Source organism: Propithecus coquereli, unplaced genomic scaffold (genome assembly GCF_000956105.1).
Source record: "Propithecus coquereli isolate 6110/MARCELLA unplaced genomic scaffold, Pcoq_1.0 Scaffold126, whole genome shotgun sequence".
Lineage (NCBI taxonomy): Eukaryota > Metazoa > Chordata > Mammalia > Primates > Indriidae > Propithecus > Propithecus coquereli.
The window spans coordinates 5,204,961-5,215,382 of NW_012136747.1; the positions used below are offsets into that span (position 1 = coordinate 5,204,961).

The 10,422-nt window shown below is 60.8% G+C and overlaps 2 protein-coding genes across 5 annotated transcripts; one reads left to right on the plus strand and one right to left on the minus strand.

Annotated features, from left to right (window-relative positions):
- The first annotated feature begins 945 nt into the window (after positions 1 to 945).
- LGALS2 (lectin, galactoside-binding, soluble, 2) lies at positions 946 to 2,636 on the plus strand. The gene is made up of 3 exons (XM_012637987.1): positions 946 to 1,188; positions 1,334 to 1,578; positions 2,621 to 2,636. The coding sequence occupies exons 1-3, from the start codon at positions 946 to 948 to the stop codon at positions 2,634 to 2,636; spliced, it is 504 nt and encodes a 167-aa protein (XP_012493441.1).
- CDC42EP1 (CDC42 effector protein (Rho GTPase binding) 1) lies at positions 1,676 to 9,764 on the minus strand. 4 transcript variants are annotated; one of them, XM_012638029.1, is made up of 4 exons: positions 9,630 to 9,764; positions 5,574 to 5,686; positions 4,704 to 5,446; positions 1,676 to 3,347 (listed from the first exon to the last, which is right to left on the minus strand). In XM_012638029.1, exons 3-4 carry the CDS (start codon positions 5,164 to 5,166, stop codon positions 2,722 to 2,724), a joined length of 1,089 nt encoding a protein of 362 aa, XP_012493483.1. In that variant the 5' UTR covers positions 5,167 to 5,446; positions 5,574 to 5,686; positions 9,630 to 9,764; the 3' UTR covers positions 1,676 to 2,721. The 4 variants fall into 4 exon arrangements, with proteins under 4 accessions (XP_012493483.1, XP_012493482.1, XP_012493484.1 ...); XM_012638028.1 differs by lacking the exon at positions 5,574 to 5,686; XM_012638030.1 differs by lacking the exons at positions 5,574 to 5,686; positions 9,630 to 9,764 and adding an exon at positions 6,521 to 6,537.
- Positions 9,765 to 10,422: the final 658 nt, after the last annotated feature.

Sequence of the window (10,422 nt, forward strand, 5' to 3'; positions counted from 1 at the left end):
CTCCTTCCCCATCCCGCTCCCCGACCCCTGCCGTGGGGACCTGCCTCAGTCTGAGGCGGGGTTTGGGGACCTACAGAATTTCAGAGCTGACGCCATACGCTCTGTTCCTTGGCCCCAACAGCCACTGAAGGTGCAGGTGGACAAGCCCCTGGAACTCTGCCCGGCTCCTACAGGTCAGGTGCTGCTACTGAAAGCCCAAAGCCCCAGAGACACCACCCTCCACCCAGCTGAGCGGCCAGGGGCCGGCCTTTCATGCACATCAAACCAGGGCAGCCACCAGGGGGCGCCAAGTGCCCCCTCCCCCCCTCCCCCCCACCGGCTTGCGTCCCGGTGATTGGAACCAGAGGCACCATCACACCTCTGAGCCACAGATCAGCGCGGCTCTCACGTGTGCAGAGCGGTGTCAGCGGGTCTTGGCACTGCTCTCTATCCTCTTTTGGTTCCGGAGGGGGTGGGCAGATGCATTGGGGTAAGAGCCAAGAGAAAAGTGACTCCTTTCTCTTACTTGGGTCCCTCAAGTTTGCAGAAATGTGGGATACCCCTGGTCTGAGACCCCTGAATGAAGGCACCCCACGACCCAGAATGTCCTGCTCTCGGGGACCCTGATGGTCTAACCCAGGCTTCTGTAGAGATCTGCCAAGAAGTCACACAACCCCTGATTGCATACCTCTAGTAACAGGGAGCTCACCACCTTAGGTGGGCTACTGTTTGCAGCCAAATTTAATACGTCCTCAGATATCTAAGGACGGCAATACCCTGTCTCAGGATAGACACCCTCAATTCCAGAAGCTATCACTATCAGTTACCCTCCTGTCAACAGCCTCATTCTGTTTCAAATGGAATGTGCTACGACAGTGCCAAGGCTGACCAGGTTGTCACCTCCCTTGTTTTAAGGCACAGATCTTAATCAACACAACGTTTTTTTGGTGATTCTTCCAGCTTAGTATGGTCAAACTGAAAACCTCTAACCCAAGCTGTTTTACCCAAACCTGGCCTCCAAACCTCACCTGTTATGCCCTCCCCTGCAGCTTTGCAATTAATCTGGGCCAGGCGTCAGATAAGCTGAACCTGCCCTTCAGCCCTCGCTTCAGTGAATCCATCATTGTCTGCAACACAAGGGATGGCAGCAGCTGGGGACGAGAGCAACGGGAAAATCACCGGTGCTTCAGTCCAGGGTCAGAGGTCAAGATGAGGTCAAAGGGGAAAGGAGTCTGGGGAGGGTGTCAAGGGGAGAGCCCAAAGGGTAGGACATGCATGCTGGCACTGTTTGGGCCATCAGGCACTGCCCTGGCCCATTCCCAGGGCCTCTTGTCTCCTTGACACCCTCCCCCACTCCCCCATAACCTTTGAGACTGACAAATTCAACGTGACGCTGCCAGATGGGCACCAGGTGACCTTTCCCAACAGGCTGGGCCACAGCCACCTGAGCTACCTGAGTGTGAGGGACGGGTTCCAGGTGTCCTCCTCAAGCTTGACTGAGTGGGCCGCACCTCATCCGAACAAAAGACCCCCAGCCGGCATCCCCTGTCCTGAGCCTTCTTCTGAGTCACAGCAGGATCAACAGCTCTTCGGTCCTGGGTCTGTCCACCTACCCCTCGGATCCCATTTTCCTCCCCCAAGGCCAAGAGCAAACAAAATACTCCATTTCTATCGAGTCCTTCTGTGGCAGGAAACTGTGGTTAGTGCTTCCCATGCATTTTAATGCTCCTGACATATTCATGATGCAGAGGAGGAAACTGAGGCACAAGGACACAGGACTGCCAAGTGGGAAGGCTGAGACATGCTCCCAACAGCTCTGAGGACTTGCTCCTGTCTCCTGGCCCCTATTATCACCTGAACAAATGCCAGGCTGGGATTACAGGCAGACACCAGCTCCAGGAGCTGTTCCCGGAACTGCTGATAAGGGCCCCCACCTGGGCCTCTTATCTCAGGGGCATTCCAGCCTGGTTACTTATTACCTCCCTAGGCTGTCCACTCCCCTCCCCTGCTGGGGGCCTTGAGGGGGGTCCGAGGCTTCCCAAAGGGGAGGGTGTTTAAGCAAGTGGAGCTGACACGGTTCTACCAGGTCCTCAAGCATCTTGCAGGACACCTTTTATTAAAAAAGCCTTTTTTAATCACGTCCCAGAAAGCAGGTCTGGGGTGCCCGGGAAGGTGGGATCCTCCCTGTGAGGTCACACCTGACCTTTCCGTGAAGGTTCTGGACAAGTGCAAGGCTGGGGTGGGGATGCCGGGGAAGCAGCCTGGGACAGGGATCTCAGGGGTGCAGCAGGGACCCTCTGGGGGCAGCTCCAGGACGAGCTGCTGGGGGCAGGCGGTCCCTCTGGGAGGCAAGACAATGGCCCTGTGTGGTACACTCCCCACCCCCCACCCAAGAAGGACAGCTTCGTCGGGCACAAAGGCAGCACTGTGAGGCTGGGCCCTCCAGCCAGTGGGGGTGGCGCCTAAGGAATGGCCACCGGGTGCAGAGTGGCAGTGGGGGGAGGTGGTCAGCCTGGCAGGGACCACCGGGAGCACCTAGGTGGCAGAGCAAGAGTCTTCCCTGTCCTTCCTCCATGTCTGTCCTGCAGAGACGGGGAGGGGCTTGTGGGTAACTTGGCTTCTCCCCTCCCTGGTCTGGCAGGACCCAGCTCTGCTAGGTGAGGAGGGGCTGGCTCTGCACCTGGGCTCTTCACAGGAGGTGCCCCAAGGCCGGGCGGGTTCCAGAGCCCATGCCCCAGCCGCTCACACCTTGACCTCGTCATCCTCCTCAGCATCAGCAAACTCGAAGGTGTTTGCTTGTACTGTGCTGGGCACGGGCGCCCTGCTGCTTGCCCGGGGCGCCCACTCTTCATCCAGACTCTCCCAGGAGGCCCGAGCCTGGGGCAGCACTGGCGCCAGCTCGCGCCGAGCATCCCCCTCGGCACAGTGGCGGCTGCCCCCCAGGCCCGCTCCCCAGTGCCTGCCGACAGCCAGGTCAGCGGCTACTCGGGGACCCTCACCCACAGGGCTGGCCCTCACCTCAGCCACTGGGCCCAACCCAGCAGCTACCCCATTGGGACAGCGTCCACGAATGGGGGGGCTCGTGGCGGGGGCTGGAGGGTTTGCTGCAGGGGCTGAAGGGTTTGCGGCAGGGGCTGGGGGGTTTGTGGCAGGGGCGGGGGTCTCCGTTGCTGGGGCTTCTGAGAGGCTCATGACCCCTAGCAGCTCGCTGAGGAGAGAGGGCCCAAGGTCAAGGTCCAGGCGGAAGGACAAGAGGGAGTCAGAGCGGCGCAGCTCGGGCTCCGGCGGGAAGGAGCTATCGCGGTCTCCATCGCGAGGCTTTTCCGGGCGGGGCAGGCGGGAGATGGTGCAGAACCCAGAGTCCAGGCCTGGAAGGGAAACGGGAAGAGGGATCAGAGCTGGGGTCCCTGACCAGGGATCGGGGCAGGGACAGCCAGGACCAGCCCTGGCTTGCTGTGTGGCCTCTGGCAAGTCACTCCCCTCTCTGTTCTCCCATCTCTCCAGTACAGTGAACCCAGAGTGGCAGTGGGGGGAGTCACTCGTGTGATCCTCCTGTCAACCCTGAAAGCTGAAAATTGTCATAATCCTCGTTTGGGTTTTGCAGATGAGGAAGGTGAGGGTCAGTCTGGGATGAAGAGAAGGGCCCGGCCCAAGGCCATAGTGTTTGATGAGGTAGAGCCAAACCTGGAGTACAAATCTCCTTTCAGTCCCAACTGTGAACTTGGCCCTGGTCCCTGGTTCCCTGTCCTGGTGCTGGCCGATAGTATGTGGGCTGGTTTGTGGACACGGGGTGGAACCAGAAGCTGGGGTCTGACTGCACAGAAATCAGACTCCAAGGACAGGCACATGCCTTCCAGAGGTCATCTGGACCATCCCCTGCTTTCCGGGCTACCTGGCCTGAGATATAACGGGGTTGCTGTGGAGTAGGCCTCTGTGGGGTTCTCATCAACCCCCTGGGGCAGGAGCATTTGCCCAGTGGTGGGGTGAAGCCACAAGGCAGGGAATGGCCACCAGGTGGCAGCAGGGGCCCATGGTTCCCAGGTGAGCTGCTCCTGCTCAGCCGAGGTGGCACTTCTGGCAGGACAGGAAGGGCCACTGGCTTGTGTCCCTGTAAGTGGTTTGCCAAATTTTTCAAGTTACAGGAAGCTTTGTTCAAATAACAACTACAGCCCAAGTGCCCTGGGCACTTACTATGTACCAGCCTCTGGGCCTCACCTGGTACATGTACAATCTCCCCGAATTTTAGCAAGACCCTGAGGGACTCATTACCCGGGCGAGGACTTGAACTTGCAGAGATCAGTCAGCTTGCTGGAAATCAGGCAGAACCAGCGCTGGAATCCAGAGCCCAGCCTCGCAGCCTCACCATGATATCATTCTGACGTGAGGGGCTGCTTTGGCCGAGGGGACAAAAAGGGGGCGGTTGGCCCAGCCGAGGTCCCAGACAGGGGAAGCACTTGCCTGGGTCACACAGCAAGTTCGGGGCAGTCGGAACCCAAACCCCATCTCCTCACTCCCAACCTCCCATGTTTTGGGGAGTGAGCTGGTTCCCACCTCTTTACTGTACCTCCCCACCCCCCACAGTCTCGGGTTTGAGCCTGACCTCCATGGAGAGACCAAGCGACTATGGGGAAAAGAGCTCACTTGGAGGCTTGGTAGAGCCACCTGAGCCCCTCTGGGCCTCAGCCTCAGCATCTGAAAAATGGGCAAATAACCCAGGCCCTCACCATAAGCAGAGCGGCCATCCACGGAGCCAGCAGGGCTGCCATCGAAGCTGAGCTTGCCCACCAGGAGGCTGTCGTAGGCGGCCTGGTTGAGCTGGGGCAGGGAGATGGCGTTCTTGATGATGGGGGAGATGGCGGGCGGAGCCGGTGAAGGCGTGGGTGGAGACGCCATCCGTCGGGGTGGTACCCCGACCCTCCGCACCTGCTGTAGCTTCTTGGCCAGGAAGCTGCGGGGTGAGCGATGGGTGCTCCTGGAGCTGCCACCATGGTTGCTGAGGAAGGAGGTGTCACCGAAGACGTCCCCACCACGGCCTACGTGCATGGTGTGGCGGAAGTCCCCCAGCGGAGGGCTGATCATGTCTGCAGTCAGCCGCCTCTTTCCCTGCGAACTGGACACCCAGCCCACGGGTGAGAGCTTGCCCAGGCTCATGGTGGGGGCTCCTCCGGCCCCCTGGGGGCCGGGCATCAGCTCTGGCTGCTCACAACTGCTGGTCCATGCCCACCAGGGGCCAGGGAGGGAGGGGGCTGGGCTCAGGGCCCACTTCTCAGCTCCTTCCCCCCTGCGTGGAAGGTGGTGGTTGGAGGCTCTCCTAAGGTGCTGCCCGAGAATGCTGGGCCTGGGGGGTGTCCATGCTTGTCTCTTCTTGAGGCCCGGCTCCCAGCCCCGTGGAAGCAGCTATAGATGTTCTATCCAAGAGCAGAGGAGGCAAGAGATATGCCTCCAGGGTGGTCGGCTCCTCTCCTACCTGGAAGGAAGACAGGACAGTGACGGATGGCAGGCCAGCCTGGTGCAGAGGGAGATCCTGGGTCTAAACACTAGCAGCTAAAGTGGACAGACGTGTCCCCCCAACAACACAGACGGAGAGCACCGACCAAACGCAGAGTGGAAGCCATGTGTCGGCCCATGTATGGAAAGTTCAGGAACAGGCAAATCCAATCCATGGCAATAGAAATCAGAATTGTGGTTGTCTCCGAGCAGGTACTGCCTGAGTGGGGCACCAAAAATTCACGGAGTGGTAAGAAATAGAAAAGATCATTCTACAGGGCCCGCTTAAAATGCCGATGCCTCACCTGCATCGTCATTTAAACCCACACAACAGCCCGGAGGGAGGCATGGTATTAGAGGGGAAACTGAGGCACAAAGAAGTAAACAACTTGCCTGAGGCTACAGAGAAGGAAACGGTGAAACAGAGCCCCAAATCCCAGAGCCCCCCCACCCAGCCCCAGGCTGTACTGCCTCCTGCTGGCCTACTGAGCTAGTCCCTTCTCTGTGGGCCAAAATCTCTTCCACCCAGAGAAGCCTGGAGGGAGGGAGGGAGGGAGGAGGTGCCTGCCTGGCAAGGCTTCGTGAACTGCTGTGTAAACAGCCAGAGCCGAAGTTCCAGAACCCTCCAGCTTCGGGAAAAGGGATCCTGCAGTCAGAAGTGGCTTTTCCCAGCCGCCGCCTCCATGCATGAGCATATTCAAAAGTCTGAGAAGGCCGCAGGGAAGGGCTTTATCATCGTCTGTCAAATGGATGGATGTAGGACCCTTGTTGTCAGGGAGCAAGTTTTGGAAAAAAGCTCAGCTGGTGCCAAAAGCTAGCTATTCCTCATCCACTCTGCCTTCCTGATCTCCCCCCATGCCCTCCCCAGCCCCAGCCTTCTGTAAGCATCTCTTGGTCTGACACCCTCCCGTGTAGTATCAGAAAGTCCAGGCTGGAGAGCACCTGTGACCCTGTGGTCCGACGTCCGGAGTTCCTGCGGCCCGGAGAGGGCAAGCTTGCTCAAGGTCAGACTGAGAAAGCCAGTTGAGACTTGAACTCAGAGCCGCTGACTCACATAAGCCCTTGACTGGCTCGCAGAGCCCAGTCTTGTCTCCTCAGGTTGGGAACACATGTTGAGGGTGGGGCGGCTGCCCGGATCTTCCTGCCTGCCTCCCTCCCTCCAGCACCCGGCTTCCGCTCTGAACTTCGCAGGTGCCAAATCAATGCTGGTTTAATCACAGGAGCTCTCCGTGATAACCCCCATGCCAAAGGATCACCCCTGCCCCCTGCTGAGAGTGGTGTGGGGAGGCTGGGGACTCAGTGTCCTCATTGTGTGACCTTGGGCAGGTCATTTACCTTCACAGGCCTGAGACCTCAGGTGATAAAAGTTGATAATGATTCTTAACAAGAACACCTAGATCTGAGTCTCAACCTTTTTTTTTTTCTTTGAACCATTGCTGCCACCTCCAATCTCAATACTGCCCTTCTAATGTTATTTGAAATTCAAAATAGGTTCAATAACAAGATAAAAACAAAGACGGCAACAGGACAAAGCTTGCTTTGTTTTCTGACTACATTCTCCTCCCTTCCCACCATCTGATCCTCCCCCAACCCTAACTCCTCCCCTGGGGGGTGGTTCTGAATCATCCCTTTCCCTGGCACCCGGGGCGCCAGCTCTGAGCCGTCCTCGTCCTCGTGGAATGTTTGCTGAAGTTATGAAGCGCTCTGCAGCTGGCCAGCCATTACATGACGTCAACTGAGTCTCAACAACCCCGCAAAGCTGGAGGGTCAGCCCATCTTACAGGGAGAGCGAGGTTCAGAGGGAAGGGACCTGTCCAAGGTTACTGGCGGGTGCGCGGCCAGGGCCAGGCTTCCCTGATCAGCAGAGATTAAGGATGAGTCTCTGGGGGAAGGCACTGGGGGTGAGGTGGGTGTCACTCTATGAAATGTCACGTGGAGGGGTCAACTGTGTCTGCCATGTGGCCACAGACACCTCACTCTCACCTCCAGCTCCCTGACTTCTTGAGGCGGCCCCTCCTCTCCCAGCATAAGGGGCTCCCGCCAACCCCCATGGCCACTCTGACTTGGGAGATCAGCTTTCTCCCCAACCTCCCAAAGCTTCTGGACACCTCCAAATAGTAGCCCCCCACCGCCCTCCCTCCTGCAATAGACAGACCCTGCGGCACTGGGGGGCTCAGGGCAGGGCACTGTCTTCCCATGGCATTCCCGGGCAGGTCCCCTCCCAGGGGAGTTGTGAGGGTGAAGATTCAAAGATGCTCCAGATCCTGGAGCCGGGCGGCCCTGGGTTCAAATCCAACACTGTTACGCTAAGGTCTCTCCTTCCAGGGGCACTTTGTGGCAGCCATGTGGCACTTGACGCTGACCACAGGGCATTGCTGGCCATCAGGTGTGCCCAGCCGGCCCTGAGTGTCCTGGTGCGCAAGGCTCACCACCCCAAGCCGGCCTAGGAATACTACCTGTTAATACTCAGAACGCCCATTTTATAGATGAAAAAACGAGGCTCAGAAAGGAGACTAATTTGCTGTAGGTGTAATAACAAAAAAAGTGGGGTGCCTGGGAGCCTGCCTAGGATTCCACCAACATCAGTAGCAAACGCTCCAAGGCTGCGCGAAGCGCAGGAATGGAGAAGAATTGCTGGCGTTGGACACCCAGCGCTGAGCTCAGGAGAGGGCAGGGTGGGGAGGCAGGAGACACAGCTCTGCAGACCCAGTGCCTGTGACCTGGGCGAGATGGTGGCCATGCAGCCTCAGTGTCCCTGGAGTCCTTGTATTTACCCAGTAGAGGACAATCGGAGCCTGGGCACATGGCTCCAGCTCACTCATGGTGGGAAGGACGCAGGGACAACATTTGGGGCCGGGGACAGGGACCACTCATTAGGAGAGGCCAACAGGGGCCGCTGTGGAGGCACATGTGGTCTGGGGGAGGCCAGGGACGGTGTGCCAGTGGGGAGCGCGAGGCGGGGCGGCTGCACCCTGGCGTTCACCTGGTCGCAGGCCGCTGCGCAAGCGGCGCCACGTCTCATCCTGGAGGCCACTGCTCAGGTGCACAGAACCCTCTCCCTGCCGGCCTCCAGCCGGCTAACGTCACCCCCGCCGCTGGACAGCGGTCCCTGTCTTGGTTAGGGTGCTTCCCCAAACTTGTCCTGGCCCTGGGAGGAGGGGTTACGTCTTGGGGACCGGCTTCCTGTGCCCCTCAAAGTCCGGCAGCTTCAAGATGGAGGGAGCGGGAAACTGAGGCCAGAAAGGCGTAGCTAGCTGTCTTCAGTCACGCTGCGGGGACAGGTTCTCCTACTCCAAGGGGAGCACCGTGGGCCATTAGGGGGCGACAGGGGGAAAGGGCAGGGGAGACGTGCTCCGTGCCCGCCCACCCCGAGTTAGAGCCGCACCAGCCCTCGACTAGGCGAGGCGGGTCTCGAGTTCCCACGCCACGTTTCGGTCACTGTGGTCCCTCCCAGCTAGTCGTTTCGTCTCTCTGAGCCTCAGTTTCCCGGTCTAGACAAGGGGCTTCAAGTTTCGCTGGTCTTGCATGCTTGGGGCACGGATAGAACACTCCCGAGGGCAGCGGGGCTGGAAGACCGGGAAGGACATCAGCCATGAAACATTCCCTGGGCGGGACGTGGAGGGTCCGCGGGGGAAGGGGCAGCGGCTGTCGTGGCCAGCCGGGAGGAGAACCGGACGGGATGACCTCATCCGCTGCTCCAGCCTGGAATGCGGCGGTCGGGGAGGGGGCAGGGTGCCTGGTCCATCTCCCCAGCCCCCCAACTTCCCGCTCTCCGCGTAGGCCTCCGCCGAGGGGCCAGACATTCCGGCACATCGCGCCCCCCCGCCCCGTTCCTTCCCTCCCTTCCCCGGCGCAGGAAGCAGCGTAGACGGCCCTCGGCTCGCCCCTCTGCCCGCAGTATGCTTTACCGCTCGCCCCCTCCAATTCTCTGTCCCCTCCGCCCGCCGGGAACGTGACAAAACAACCCGAAAACTTGGAGCGTCCTGGCGCGGGTCGGCGGCAGCGCCCGGCCTTGCCGTTGGCACGAGCGCGCCTTCCCAGGCCGGCCCCTCCCCCACCCGGCCCCGGGAGCCTAGGAGGGTGCAGCGGCCCCGGGGGCAACGCGGTCCCCAGCCGGCGTCACGCCCCCCGGCCCGGGGGCCCCGCGCCCCCGCTGCTGTTACCTTCTCTCGGAGAGCCCCGGGGGCGCGGGTGGAAGGGCGGGCTCGGCGGCGGCCGCGCGTCCCGCGTCCCGGCTCGCAGGCAGCCGGGGAGTCGCCGGGCCGGTCTGCGCCGCCCTGGCCGCGGGCTCCGCGGGCTGGCTCCGGGGCGGGGGCGGGGTGTGGGCGCGCTCCCTCCTCCCGCCTCGCTCCTCCCGCCCGCGGGCGGGGCCGGCCCCCTCCCCGGCACCGTCCTCGCGCGCCCAGCCGAGGGGCGGCCAGAGCCAGTGGGGGCGCAGCGGGGTGCCGGGCCAGCCCTCTGCCGGTCGTCCGCCCGGGGCAGGGCGATCCGAGCAGGGGGATGTGCGGGCTGCCAGGGGGAGGCGACTCCGGTCCTCTGGGGCCCCCCAACCCTTCCCCCTCTGGCTCCCCCGTGGCCTTGGGGCGTCCAGGACCGATAAACTATTGCCCCTGGGCCCTCCAGCCACTCGCTGCGGGGAGTTTGGGGACCCAGGAAGCCCGGTTCTCAGAGGCCTTGAATGCCTGGGGCTTTAGACCTTGAGTTTTACAGACGTGGAATGCCCACCCCCTTTCTCCCAACCCCTCCACTTCTTTCCACCCGATACAGGGCTTGGGGATGCCAGCAGGACAGACTTAGCTACACTGGGGCGTGGGTCATGGCAGGCCACTTGCAGAGTGGTGTAGTGGGGTAGTCAAGGCAGGGGACGCTGGAGCCCGGCAGCCTGGGTTCCCTTCCTGCCTCCATCACCACTCACCTTTCTGTGCCTCAGTTTCCCCATCTGTAAAATGGGATAAT

What these genes read in the sequence shown, in the direction of transcription:
- LGALS2 (XM_012637987.1), top strand. Translation starts at nt 946, where the DNA reads ATGGTCAAACTGAAAACCTCTAACCCAAGCTGTTTTACCCAAACCTGG. An exon ending in GTCCAGGGTCAGAGGTCAAG is followed by an intron (nt 1,189 to 1,333) that starts ATGAGGTCAAAG and finishes ACCCTCCCCCAC; the next exon opens with TCCCCCATAACCTTTGAGAC.
- CDC42EP1 (XM_012638028.1), bottom strand. Translation starts at nt 5,166, where the DNA reads ATGCCCGGCCCCCAGGGGGCCGGAGGAGCCCCCACCATGAGCCTGGGC. An exon ending in GGATGGCCGCTCTGCTTATG is followed by an intron (nt 3,348 to 4,703) that starts GTGAGGGCCTGG and finishes TTTCCCTTCCAG; the next exon opens with GCCTGGACTCTGGGTTCTGC.